This window comes from Aotus nancymaae, unplaced genomic scaffold, assembly GCF_030222135.1.
Source record: "Aotus nancymaae isolate 86718 unplaced genomic scaffold, 86718_ANA_hifiasm-v0.15.2.pri h1tg000089l, whole genome shotgun sequence".
NCBI lineage: Eukaryota > Metazoa > Chordata > Mammalia > Primates > Aotidae > Aotus > Aotus nancymaae.
In genome coordinates, this window is record NW_026988504.1 from 1,723,521 (window position 1) to 1,737,822 (window position 14,302).

Genomic DNA, 14,302 nt, shown 5'->3' on the forward strand with positions numbered 1-14,302 from the left:
CTAAAATGCTCATGTTTTTTTGTTTTGTTTTTGTTTTTTGAGATGGAGTCTCGCTCTGTAGCCCAGACTGGAGTGCAGTGGCTCAATCTCAGCTCACTGCAACCTCCACCTCCTGGGTCCCAGTTCAAGCAATTCTCCTACCGCAGCCTCCCAAATAGCTGGGATTACAGGTACAAGCCACCATGCCCAGCTAATATTTGTGTTTTTTAGTAGAGACGGGGTTTCACCATGTTGGCCATCCTGGTCTTGAACTCCTGACCTCGTGATCCACCCGCCTCGGCCTCCCAAAGTGCTGGGATTACAGGTGTGAGTCACCGCGCCCAGCAGTGCTCACGGTTTTAAGGGCTTTTTGTTTTAGTTTCAGGTTTTTATTTCCTTGACATCAACCTAGAGGTTAACTGTCCCCGTACTAAAGTACAAAGGACCAGCGACCCCAGGCCAGGCAGCCTCTGGGAGGCAGCAAACCCCATTGCTTGGGTCTCCAGTCACCAGAGCATGGAGCATCATATCCATGCAGGTGCTGCCCTGGCCCGGCACAGCTGCCGCAGCCCACAGTGGATCTGGGCCGCTCTGTGCAGGCTGGTCCCCAGGAGACACGCCTGTGTACTCAGTGTGACTGAGTTAGGGCTCAGCATGGTTTACTGGGTGGAACTCCAGGAGCCACAGAGGCCCCTGGCTCTTCCACATCTTCCCTGCATCTCAGCTCCTTTCTGGAGGCATTTTATGGTCATGGAGATGTGGCTGTGCCATTGGCCATGAGGCAGCGAGGATGGCAGGATGAGCCTTTGCAGCAGCCAGTGCATCACCCCTACCAGAGCTGTCCAAAGCGGACAGGAGGCGGCTGATTTTCTATGCTGCTGCCATGCCAGGATCTATTCAGGCTACATTTGAACTCGGATGGGCATGTGATTCAGGCAGTAAAATATCATTGCATTCAGAGCAGTGGGTCTCCACGAGCCAAGCCCGTTGCTGCTCCATTCCAACTGACAGCTCCCGAGAACATATTTATTACCTAGGCCGTGAAGGCATCTGGTTTTTAGACTACCTAGGGTGTAATTAAGGTGAAAACAGATTGATGGAGCATACACCCAGGAGGAGCCGGCATGATTTAAAACCAGCTTTCTCAGGTCTTCTCCCCCGAGCGGCCTCCCCACCCCTTTCCTTTTCTTTTATAAAGGAAGTTAAGTTTTTGCCTTAGTGCAATTTTTCAGAAGTACTTGCCTGCGGGAGAGCATTCTGCCCCATGGTGCTCAAGCTTCTCGACCCTGTGGAAGTGAGACGTGGGGAGACCTTGAGAGCAGGAGCCCAGATAGGTGTGTCAAGCTGTGTGCCCAGCCCCAGGCCACAGACACTGGCCTGGGCCCAAGATTCTTAAACCTTGGGGTGGAGTGGCTGGGCAGGCAGGAAAGGGCACCGGCCAGTGTTCCTGGGGCCTCATTGTGGGTTCTGGGGGCATTGTCTAGCTGATAGATGATGGGCAGGGTAAGATGTGAGCTGATGCCCTGCACTGGGACATCTGGGATGGGCTATGTGGATTTTGGTTCTGTTGCCCTCCGAGGGCCAGTTACAAGGCCAGCAAAACCCCCTCTTGGTCCCACTAGCTCTCTCACCAGCACATGTTCTGGGAGTGCTGCCCTCCCCATTTCTAGCCCTTCCCAAAGGAGGCGGCCGAGCGGGCCAGGCTTCTGTCTGTGCAGGAGGTCAGCACCTCCCCTGTCTTCAGCTGGTACCCAGCACTGTGCGTACCAACACTGTTTGTACCAAACCCCGTGCCAGGCACCCAGGAGGCGAGTACTCCAATCGTCTCCGTCTCGAAGAATAATAAAGCGAGGCCCAGGATCCCTAACGGATGAGGCCATGTAGCCGAAACATGGCACTGTGGCCGAGTCTTCATGCCCTGCCTCGCCACTTGCCCATGGAGGGCCAGCTCAGGCCAGAGATGCTGCCGGCGGCTCAGCTGTCCTTCTAGAGCGGCTGGTGCTGGCACAGCAAATCCCGGGCCAGCCAGCTCTACAACTCACTGCCTTTGCTGATGCAGAAAACAGACCAGAACCACGCTCATTCTTTAGAAGTAGTCCCAAAGGACCCAGAATAGTTCCCCTAAATCTGGAAGAGGTGTGACTCCTGCTGCTGCCGTTGTGTTGCAGAGGAAAGCTGCATCAACCCAAGTCGGGTGCTTCTGTGGGGAGGTGTGTCTGTCACAAAGAATAAAACCTATATTTCTATTGATTCATGCACATTTACCACTGTCCCTGTACCTTCTATTGATTATATGTTAGGTGTAAAATGCCCTCTGTTGTCATTAAGGCATGTCTGAGCCAGTGAAGGACTTAGCTGCCCTTTGGATAACAGCTCTGAGCCCACTGTTTCTCAAGGGCCTGTTATATTCACCCCTGCCTAGAAAAGCCCACAGCTCCATGGAGTGGCTCCCAGCATTCAGAAGGGGCTTAGCAAGCTGGCTGGAGGGTGCTTTGTTTCTTAAAAGCTAACTGGCTGATTTTTCATGTGCCCTCCAAACCCAATGACACAAATTTCTCTTGAGCAAAGTCAGCTCCTGAGATGGCCTCCTGACCTCCTCCATTCCCTTCTCATCGCCTGGACAAGGGTTCAAACCAGCCTTTACTTCCTCCATAGCAGAGGGAGAGAATCTGTGTGACTCTCAAAGGAAGCCGTGCCGTGGGGGGAGTCCCAGTGCCGCTGTTGTCAAGGCTGTGCGCGGATGTGGTGTAGTTTGCTTCCAGCATGGCAGAGTTTCAGAGTTTTCATTTAGGGATGACACTGATAGATAGTGGTTCCCTTTGATAGACAGCTTGTAGAGAACTCTCTGAGAATTGCTGGCAGTCAGTCGTTAACTTGGGCTCTGGGAGGTGCTCTGGGCTGGCTGGGAGTTGGCCACACCATCTTCAGCCTAATTCATCATGGGTTTGTGTTTTTCTTCATTAGATTACAACAACTTTCCCCAAGGATCCAGTTTACACTTTTTCTATTTCACAAAATCCATTTCCTATTGAAAACCGGGATGTATTGGGTGAGACACAGGTAAGCTCTTTGTCTTTAGAAACGTAATTTAAGGTACCTGCTGATGGCTTACCTAGTGTCAGTATTGTTTTTCCAGAAAACGTCAAGCTTTCAAACGCTCCCAATTCATTCTTTTGACAGGCCAGCTAGGGCCTGCTGTGGAGCACTGTTGTTCACGTGGATGCCCTCCCTATGGCCGGGCGATGGATGGCCACAAAGGCTAATCCCCTGATGTCCTCAGACTGGCCAGAAGCACATCCTGCGTGGATCTTGTAATTTTCCCAAATGTGTCACTTTGTGTCTTCTGCCAGCAGCCTTGTCACTGTTGGTTTGGCCTGGCCCCTGCCTGGTGACCTGCTGCCTTTCTTGGGCACCTCGAGGCTGTGTGCCCCCTTTCGGCCTGGCCTCAGCCTTCCAACATGTGGTGTTGATCTGCGGCTTAGCGTGGCTCCTGTGTTGGCCTCTGCTCTCACCGGCAGATCGGTACATCAGGCCAGGTCCGATTTGCTCTCATGCTTTCTGCATACTGTGTAGACAGGCTGTGTACATACAGTTGTTCTGAAATCATGAGTTGTTAACAGACATTTCAGAAGCTGGTCAAAGAATGTCTGTAATGAGGCTTTCTTCAGGGGCTGACAAAGCTGCTTCTACGGTTTGGTCCCCTCACTGCCCATCCGCCCAGGGAACTTGGGGTGCTTGTAGAGGTGCAGAGCCAGCTTCAAGGCGGTTACACTCTTGAAGCTCTGTGGTCCTGCTGAAGGTGTCGGTGCTGCATTACGGCTGCCCTGCGTTTTCCTCCCTCTCACTGTCCTGCCGCCAGAGATGGAGAATATAGCTCAACAGGAAAAGCCAGAGGCATCTCCTGGCCCACAGGGGGCCCTGGGCCCCTGTCACAGCCCACTTTCCACCTGGGGGCCAGGGCACATTCCATCTGTTTGACTGTGTCTCTGTCTGAGTCAGCTTTTTTTTTTTCCCCCTTTTTTTTTTTGAGATAGTGTCTCACTCTATCGCCCAGACTGGAGTGCATTGGTGCAGTCTCAGCTCGCTACAACCTCCAACTCCTGGGTTCCAACAATTCGCCTGCTTCAGTCTCCCGAGTAGTTGGGATTATAGGAGGGTTCCACCATGCCAGGCTAAGATTTTGTATTTTTAGTAGAGATGAGGTTTCACCATGTTGGTCAGGCTGGTCTTAAACTCTTGACCACAAGTGACCTGCCCACCTCGGCCTCCCAGAGTGCTGGGATTACAGTGTTAGCCTCTGCACCCAGCCAGTCTGAGTCAGCTTTACAAGCGTGTCTTCTTGCACACCTGCCTCATCAGGTGTGCTGAGAGCATCTTCTTGGGAGAAGGGGGCAAGAGCTTGCTTTGCGCTGCCTGCTCCTCTTTCTTGGACCCCGTCCGTGGTTGCAGAGGGAGAGGGAGAGGCGTCTCTCAGCATTCAGTGTATTGAGATGCCTCTTAGCAGGAAATGACTGTTTCGGGGTCTGGCACTGGGGAACTGTATAGAACATTCATGTTTGTTCCCTTCTCTCTAGGACTTCCATAGCTTGGCCACCTATTTGTCCCAGAATACCTCATCCGTGTTCTTGGATACCATCTCAGATTTCCACCTCCTGCTGTTCCTGGTCACCAACGAAGTTATGCCTCTGCAGGTACATGCCCGAGTGTGGCGTCTGCCTGGGTACTTGGCTTAGGGTGGCAGTCCCCCAGTGGGCTTTGCCCGTGAAGAGACACCTGTGTCTCACTTTCTTTCCTCACAGACCAGAGCGTGTGTGGTTGGGAAATTGGGCCAAAGCTTGGGGTCATAGGTTGTCTTCCTCATTTGTCCTGTGGGCAATGTGTAGGCAGCAGCTTTTCACAAGGAGCTTGTTGATAGAAAGATGAATTTTTTTCACCTTTAGAGTTTTCATTAAGTGTCCACACCTCTGTGAGGAAGTAAGGTTTCATCTGTTAGAACTGAACGGGAAGCAGAGGTGATTTAGCTCTGCCTCTAGCATTAGAGGTAGCACAGTTTAAAAATTCCTGCCCTGGCTGGACGCGGTGGCTCACGCCTGTAATCCCAGCACTTTGGGAGGCCGAGGCGGGCGGATCACGAGGTCAAGAGATCGAGACCATCCTGGTCAACATGGTGAAACCCCGTCTCTACTAAAAATACAAAAAATTAGCTGGGCATGGTGACGCGTGCCTGTAATCCCAGCTACTCAGGAGGCTGAGGCAGGAGAATTGCCTGAAACCGGGAGGTGGAGGTTGCTGTGAGCCGAGATCGCGCCATTGCACTCCAGCCTGGGTAACAAGAGCGAAACTCCGTCTCAAAAAAAAAAAAAAAAATTCCTGTCCTAACAGTTTCAGAGTCACAGCCTCTGATTTTTACTGATATCTCCCCTCCTCCCGACTCAACTCTGGTTTTATTACCTTGGCCCAGAAGGCTTGGCCAGCTTCCAGACCCCAAGCTCACAGCTGCACAGTTGGCATTTTTAAGACACACTGTGGGGGAAAAGAGGGCGAGTGCTTTGCAGAAGCGGCTGCCCGGGCAGTGTGGGGCCGTGGGCAGCAGCCCCCAGGCGGTGCCTCGCGTGTGCCGTGTGCAGGTGTCCTACTTTGGCGTTTTCTTTTCTGCTCAAGCCTACAGGAAATGCCAAAGAGAAAGGAGCACGTTATTTCTCAGCCGCTATGCCTCTGACTCAGAACCTTTCCCTGAGGGAGACAGAATGCAGAGATTCTTCCCTCCCAGGGCTTTTCTCCGGCAGGCAGCCTCTAGCTGTTCTTACTAGTTTATTTTGTGTCTGTATTTTGTCTCAAAACCACCCACTCCTATATTTGACATCAGGCACCCTGTGCCTCTTCCTGCTGCCTGTGCCTTCCCCAGTCAGCCCAGGGAGCTGCCGCTCCTGCTCCCAGGTTCAGTTGTTGCCCATCTGTGCGGACGCCAGAGCCACCTTGCCAGTAAACTGCACTGTTTTGGCAGTCCACTGTTGGAAGACATTCTCTGGAGGTGCTGAGAGCCCCTGAAGGCTTTATTCATTTTTCATATATTAATGTATTATTTATTATTTATTTTTATTTTTATTATTTTTTTTTTTTTGAGACAGAGTTTCGCTCTTGTTACCTAAGCTGGAGTGCAATGGTGCAATCTTGGCTCACTGCAACCTCCGCCTCCTGGGTTCAGGCAATTCTCCTGCCTCAGCCTCCTGAGTAGCTGTGATTACAGGCACGTGCCACCATGCCCAGCTAATTTTTTGTATTTTTAGTAGAGACGGGGTTTCACCATGTTGACCAAGATGGTCTCGATCTCTTGACCTCGTGATCCACCCGCCTTGGCCTCCCAAAGTGCTGGGATTACAGGCGTGAGCCACCGCGCCCGACCCTATTTTTTATTTTTTGAGATGGAGCCTCGTCCTGTCACCCATACTGGAGTGCACTGGCGTGATGTGGGCTTACTGCAACTTCCATCTCCTGGGTTTAAGCAATTCTCCTGCCTCATCCTCCAAGTAGCTAGGATTACAGGCACCCACCACCATGCTGAGCTAATTTTGTATTTTTAGTAGAGACAGGGTTTCTCCATGTTGGTCAGGCTGGTTTCAAACTCCGGACCTCAGGTGATCCCCCTGCCTTGGCCTCCTAAAGTGCTGGGATTACAGGCGTGAGCCACCATGCCCGGCCTTAATGCATTATTTGAATCCCCTGCACTTTGACCCTGGAAGGCTAGGATAGAGAGTGCATTTTTCCAGACATGATGGAGAAGAGAAAGAGGCAGGGGATGAAACGTGGGGGTGGGACACGCCTCACAGCCAGGGCTCCTTCCCCTCTGCCCAGCCTCCAGGACCAGAGGCATGAGCCCTTATCCTCTGGGCTATTGAGTGCCGTCAGCTCATGGCAGAGTCACAGATGCCTGCTAAGGGCTTTTTGGGAAGAATTTATATTTTAGTTCAATTTAGCACTTGGCGTTTATAGATGTAAGTTGTGGCAGTTTGCATTTTATAGTGATAGCCTGTAAGGTTTTTAAAATTTCCTAAAAAATACGTCTTGGTGTTGGGGAAAAAGAAACCTGTTACAGGAAGCTGCCCGCCTCAGGCACAGTGAGGTGGAGCCTTCCTTTCGTCTTCTTGCAGGACAGCATCAGCTTGCTGCTGGAGGCCGTTCGGACCAGAAACGAGGAGCTCGCCCAGACATGGAAGAGGTCTGAGCAGTGGGCCACCATCGAGCAGCTGTGCAGTGAGTACCACCTGCCGCCCTGGCGCCCACTCCACACAGCTCCCACTCCACACAACTGCCTGTTGTGCCCTGGATTCTGTACCCCAGCTGCATCCTGGCAGGTGCCGTGGATGATGGAGTGCAGACTCAACCTCCCTGCCGGGCATGTGGCCGTTTCCATGGATGTGACATACATGTTGTCCAGGCCATACCTCTTATGTACATAGCCCTGTAAATTTTATAAATGTATACGTCGGAGACGCTTATCTTCAAACATCCTAGGAGCACTTTGAACATCATGTCTTAGAGAAACAGAAACTTTATGGAAGCGCTGGAAGTGGGGGCGCCTTTTGGTTTCCTTGAGACTTCCCTTCAGTGCTGAGTTAAAGCTTCCTTGCTGTAAAGAGGAGAAACCTGCAGCATCCACGTTCTTCCCGTGGATGCTCAGAACAGACTGCAGGCATTGCGTATCTCTGGGAGCCTCAGTCACTCAGGCCTGTACGGTCCCAGCCTTGAGAACTTTTGCTCTGAGTCCATCCAGCTGAGAACATCAAAGTGCCAGAGAGCTGTTACAGCCTTGAATAAACACTAGACTCCCTCTGCTCACACAGCCTTGAAAATACATAAAAACACATTTATACCATTTTCTCTCTTTTTTTCTTTATAAAACCAAACCATTTTTTTTTTTTCCTTTTTTTCTGAGACAGAGTCTTGCTCTGTCACCCAGGCTGGAGTGCAGTGGCACGATCTCCGCTCACCAGACACTAAGATCAGCTCAGGATAGGTTATAGGCCTAATGGTAAAAGGTAAAACTATGAAGCAGGCCAGGCACGATGTCTCATACCTATAATCCTCACACTCTGGAAGACCAAAGCCAGAGGGTACTGGATCCCAGAAGTTCGAGACCAGCCTACACAACATTGTGAAGCCCCATCTGTATAAAAAATCTGAAAAAAAAAGAATTAGCTGGGCATTGTGGGTGGTCCACACCTGTAATCCCAGCTCCTGGGGAGGCTAAAATGGGAGGATCCCATGAGTCCAGGAGATCGAAGTCACAGTGAGCCGTGATTGTACCACTCCAACCTGAATGGCAGAGTGATACCCTGTTTTTAAAAATATAAAACAGTTACTAGTTGTCTTCAGGGTCTTGGGGTACACAAAGATTATTTTAGGCAGGATGCAGGAATTTGGGGTTGAACACAGAAAGAGTGACATAAAAAAATTTGGTAAATTGATAAATTTATCTAAATGAAACAGTTGTGCTCACCAGAGGGCACTGTTAGAAACATCAAAAGGCACAGATGGGGGACGCCGCAGTCTTAGCAATACATGCACACGACATGACTTCTAGCTACATCTTTGAAAGAATTCCACCTGTTGACAGTCAAACAGAAAGAGCATAAGAAGAAGCTGGGCAGAGGGTGAAACATTTCGCAAAAGGAGATGGAGGCCGAGCACGGTGGTTCACGCCTGTGATCCCACACTTCTGGAGGCCGAGGTGGGTGGATCACCTGAGGTTCGGAGTTCAAGACCAGCCTGGCCAACATGGTGAAACCCCGTCTCAACTAAAAATACAAAAATTAGCCAGGCATGGTGGCGCACACCTGTAGTCCCAGCTACTCGGGAGGCTGAAGCGGGAGGATCGTTTGAACCCGGGAGGCAGAGGTTGTAGTGAGCCAAGATAGCGCCACAGCACTCCAGTCTGGGCAACAGAATGAGACTCTGTCAAAAAATAAAAAACAAAAGGAGATGCAGGAACAGTCGATTCATCATCAGGAAAATGCAAACTTAAGAGAAACCATTACACATTCATTGGTGTGGCCGAAATGAAAAAAAAAACGCAACAGTGTCAAGTGTGTGTGAAGACGTGAAGCAGCTGGAACCCTCTCACCCTGTGAGAGGCAAAAACATGCTGCCCCTCCAGAGAACTGTGGGTCAGGGTCTTAGAAAGTGCCGTACACAATTCATTACTCTGTGGGCCAGCAGACTCATTCCTAGGTGGTTTTTTGTTTGATTTTTTGAGATAGACTCTCACTCTGTCGCCCAGGCTGGAGTGCAGTGGCACGATCGAGGCTCACTGCAACTTGCGTCTCCCACGTTCAAGCAATTCTCATGCCTCAGTCTCCTGGGATTACAGGTGCGCGCCACCACTTCCAGCTAATCTTTTTTTTTATCAGTAGAGACAAGGTTTCACCATGTTGGCCAAGCTGGTCTTGAACTGACCTCAGGTGATCTGCCTGCCTTGGCCTTCCAATGTGCTGGGATTATAGGTGTGAGCCACTGCACCCAGTCTTGTTTTTTGTTTTTGAGATGGAGTCTTGCTCTGTCGTCTAGGCTGGAGTGAAGTGGCACGGTCTTGGCTCACTGCAGTCTCTACCTCCCAGGTTCAAGGGGATTCTCCTGACTCAGCCTCCTGAGTAGCTGGGACTGCAGGTGCATACCACCATGCCTGGCTAATTTTTGTATTTTTAGTGGAGACTGGGTTTTGCCATGTTGGCTAGGCTGGTCTTGACCTCCTGACCTCAAGTGATCTGCCCACCTTGGCCTTTCAAAGTGCTGGGATTATAGGCAGGAGCCATTGCACCCAACCTCACTCTTATGTTTTTATCCAAGAGAAATAAACACACAGGTCCACAAAGAAATTCTACAAGAATGTTGCTGGCAGCTTTGTTCGTATTAGCTCAAAACTGGAGGCTGGGCTTGGTGGCTCACACCTGTAATCCTAGCACTTTGCGAGGCCAAGGCAGGCGGATCACCAGAGGTCAGGAGGTCAAGACTAGCCTGGTCTCGAACATGGCAAAACCCCATCTCTACTAAAAATACATAAAATTAGCCAGGCAGGCCGGGCACGGTGGCTCAAGCCTGTAATCCCAGCACTTTGGGAGGCCGAGGCGGGTGGATCACGAGGTCAAGAGATTGAGACCATCCTGGTCAACATGGTGAAACCCCGTCTCTACTAATACAAAAAATTAGCTGGGCATGGTGGCGCGTGCCTGTAATCCCAGCTACTCGGGAGGCTGAGGCAGGAGAATTGCCTGAACCCAGGAGGCGGAGGTTGCGGTGAGCCGAGATCGCGCCATTGCACTCCAGCCTGGATAACGAGTGAAACTCCGTCTCAAAAAAAAAAAAAAAATTAGCCAGGCATTGTGGCTCAGTCCCAGCTACTCGGGAGGCTGATGCAGGAGAACTGGTTGAACCTGGGAGGCGGCGGTTGCTGTGAACCAAGATCACACCACTGTATTCCAGCCTAGGCAATACAGTGAGACCCTATCTCAAAAAACAAACAGAAACAAAAACTGGAAACAACCCAAATGCACATCCCCCAGGGAGTTAGGATGTCCACACAGAGAAGCAACCTCTGCAACAAAAAGGAATCAGCAGGCTCAGGCTCCCTGCCACTCCCCGTGGTGCAGGAGGCGTTTCTCTGAGCCTGTTGCAACTACCAAGGCAGCCAGGCAGTGAGGCTGTTAAACCCTTCAAAGCATGGCTGTGGTGGGAGTGCTGTGGGGCAGCATGGGGTGGGGGTAGGGGCCAGGGAGCTTGCAGCTGCCTGCCTCTGACCCCTGCCCACACTCTGGAGGTCTCTGGCTGGCCAGAAATGATGAGTGCTTGTGTCTCTCCCTCCCTGCAGGCACAGTTGGCGTGCAGCTCCCAGGCCTCCAGGAGTACGGAGCTGTCGGGGGCTCCACACACACGGCCACTGCGGCCATGTGGGCCTGTCAGCATTGCACCTTCATGAACCAGCCAGGCACAGGCCACTGCGAGATGTGCAGCCTCCCCAGGACCTAGGGCGCCAGCCCTCTGCTGGGTGGTACCGGGCCCAGCCCAACCCTTCCTGAAGCCACAAGTATTGCTCAGTGTGTTCCCTGTAACTGCCCCGAAGTGGGCAGTCCTGGAGGGGCAGGGGGCTGGCTGCCCTGGGTTCCCTGACCCACTGAAGCTTCTCAGCACGTTCCTTACTGGAGAGCAGGCGCCAGCACTGTAGTCTGAATGCATCTCCAGACTGGAAACAGAGCGGCCACACACGCCTAGCCCCATTGACAAGCCCCCCACTGTTGGAAGGACCGCTCACCTCTACACGGCCCCTGGAGTTGGGAGCACAGGGCGGGGCCGCCGCCTTTTCCTTCTTTTCCATGCTTTTCATTTGACCTCCCCGCCCCCGCGTTTTTCTGGTTGGGAGTTCTTGGTTCCCGTGTCTGACTGCTTGGTGGTGGACACTCTGCCTGTGAGGGTCAGTCTCCTCTTCGGCAGCTGGTGTCTGGCGGGGACGCGGTGGCCTGGATGCAGTTCCCCTCTGCAGGTCGGTCTGCCGCCTGCCCTCCTCTTCTTGCCAACATCCAGGTGGGATTTTAAAGTCTGCATTGGTTATAATAAGAGTTATCAGTAATTCCTGCCCAGAACACTTTTATTTATTTTTTTAAGATAAAAACTGCACAAAAGGGGAGTGAGAGAGTCTAGTTTCCATATCCTTCCCTCCTTTAGTGAAGCCCCCAAGGGTGTGTCCAGGGTGGTGAGTGTGGACAGGGGCACCAGGCAGTTCTCCCTTGAAGTAAACCTCAGTGCCTGAGACTTTTCTACCAAGCCACACAGCCGCAGCAGCTGCAGACACTGCAGGCTGAGCAGGGGCAGTGACGGGCCTGCCCTGAGGCTGCCCTGCAACGGCCTGGGCGGGAGAGCTGGGTTGCCGCACCGATCCTCCGGCCCTCCCCAACATGCTGCTTCACCCGACTGCACCGCCTGGCTGAGGGCATTAGGAGCTTTGCCTCTTGTGAGGGCCATTTGTGACCTCTCTGGGGCAATGGGCAGTTGATAGTGTACCGATGGAGGATTCTGGGCAATCTGGAACAGCACCTGGTGGGTTCCTGCGTGTGTGCTCTGTGGGCTCTGGTTTCCTCTGTGGCAGGGCCAGGGCACGGCTCTCACCCGGGGAGCTGGGGGCATCTTGATGCTGCTTTGCCTTAATGATGGCCACATCTGGGCTGCACTGCACCCATGGGAGAGGCCGGCCCAGCTACAGACTGTGCTTAGGGACTTCTGTGTCCACCCTGGGGGGTAAGCCCATGTGACCCTCCCTCATTCTCAGCACTGTGGACAGAAAACACTTGCCTATTGGCTTCTCACGTGGCCAGGGCTGTGGCTGGTGCCTCCAGGTCTGCCTGGCATGGGACACCAAGTAGAAGGCCTAGGCAGCTCATCTGCTCTTGGGACCAGGGGCCAGTTGGGTTGGATATGGTCATGGCAGAGCTGTCCTGGAGGGTTAGGAGGGGTGGAGAGGAGCTGGGCTGAAGCGGACTGCTGCGGGCTGTCTGCTCTCCCTCCTCACAGCTGTCACGGCTAGAGTTTTGTCCTCTGCTGTCTCCTCTGGTTCCCTGAGATCAGCTGTGAGCTAGGTGGCCAAGGCTTCCTGTGTTGCTTCCCTGTGAGTCCAAGGCCTTCCCCATCACTGGGCAGGGGCTGGACAGCATGGACGTCTAGAGACCTCGCCACATCACCGGTTCCTTTCCCACTCGCTCATCCTCTGCCACGCTATCCCAGCTTCCTTTTCACCTTCACCAGCATTTCCCTTACTCTCAAGTTCTGGCATCTACATCATTCATGTTTTCTTTTGTCTTTTAGCTAAAGAAAAAGAGTTGGCGGTTTGTCTGCTTCTGGTTTTGAGTTACTCTTTGTTCAGTAATGCACTTTATTTTATTGTCCAAAGAGAGTCAGAGCTAAGCCTACAGGCTTCGGGGTGAGCCCTGCTGTGAAAGTCCAGGCCCTGGGAGGCTCAGCCACCTTCTCTTGTGGGAGGGCGGTCTCAGCCCCACCTTGCCTCCTCACCTGCCCTTGGTATGGACACACCCTCTTATGCTACCAGCAGCATAACCCAGTGGGGGTGACTGGGTGCGCACCTGCCCAGGTGGGGCTGCCAGGCTCCTGGCCCTGGCCACCTCCAACCAGGCTGCTCCTGAGACACAGGTGCTCCTGCTTCGGCTCTGTTTTGGCTTATAGGTGTGCATCACTGGGCTTGGATTCGCATTACATTGACCGCAGCCCTGCAGTGGAACCTAATAAAAGCGCCTGAAGCAACTGCCTGCTCCCGGTGTGTCCTTCCTGTGCACTGAACTGTTGTCTGGCATCTGCTCAGTGTGGGGGTTTGATAACTTGTCCCCAAGATACCACTGTCTTCCGCTGATGGGAAGACAGGGTCTTTATAACAGTATGGACCGTTACAGGAGGGGACCCTCCTTCCCCAGCCTGTCCCTCCCCACCTTGGCTTGTCCATGAGGAGGAGGAGGAGATTGTATCAGTGTTGGACAGCATGGCCGCCCTTGGGTCCCTCTTCTGCTTCTGCCCCACCTGTCAGCCCTGTGGCTGCTCCAGAGTTACTGCTTTGTCGACAGGTGCACGTGGCGAAACAGCAGGTGAAGGACAAAGCCCAGACTGCACAGGGGGCAGCAAGGAGTGAGGTCTGGAGGCTGACATGCTGCCTGCGCTTGAGCTGTCTTTCCCTGTGACTGAACAAAGTTCTAGAACAAGCTCCCTCTGACCCTCAGGTAGGAGCCCTTGCATCCACTGTTCAGCACCACTTTGTCCTGTGGCCAGTGATTGCTGCCTTGAGCAGTTACTAATAAACAAAAACCCCAACTAACATCTGAAGGGGTTCCTGGGGTGAAGCAGCCACAGGGCAGTTACCAAGGCGGCCTGGCTTCTGGATGCCAGGAGTGAAAGGGTGGGCCCCAGCACCCAGCCTCCAGTCCTGCACCTTCAACACTGCAATTAACTTGATTACCCACAGCTCCTAGGATCGCTTGAGCCCAGGAGGTTGAGGCTGCAGTGAGCTGTGATCACAACGCCAGCCTGGGCCATGGAGTGAGACTATCTCAAATTTAAGACTCTTACCTCACATAAGATTCATGGCACGCTTATGTGAGAGGTAGTGAACGTCCTTGGAGCTTTCATCCTCTCTGGATTATGTAAAGATAAAAGCCAGACATAGTGGCTCACACCTGTAATCCCAGAACTTTGGGAGGCTGAGGCAGATGGATCACCTGAGGTCAGGAGTTCTGGCCAACATGGTGAAACGCTGTCTCTACTAAAAACACAAAAACTA

General features: G+C 52.5%; 1 protein-coding gene across 2 annotated transcripts in view; it reads left to right on the forward strand.

Annotated features, from left to right (window-relative positions):
* The window catches only part of NPLOC4 (NPL4 homolog, ubiquitin recognition factor), a 73,039-nt gene extending 59,760 nt beyond the window's left edge, over window positions 1-13,279 (forward strand). For both annotated transcript variants that reach the window (XM_064369276.1, XM_064369277.1), the window contains 4 exons: window positions 2,944-3,039; window positions 4,554-4,670; window positions 7,128-7,230; window positions 10,841-13,279. In XM_064369276.1, coding sequence (XP_064225346.1) covers window positions 2,944-3,039; window positions 4,554-4,670; window positions 7,128-7,230; window positions 10,841-10,998 — 474 coding nt within the window. In that variant the 3' untranslated portion in view covers window positions 10,999-13,279. The remainder of the gene's footprint in view (window positions 1-2,943; window positions 3,040-4,553; window positions 4,671-7,127; window positions 7,231-10,840) is intronic.
* The last annotated feature ends 1,023 nt before the right edge of the window (window positions 13,280-14,302 follow it).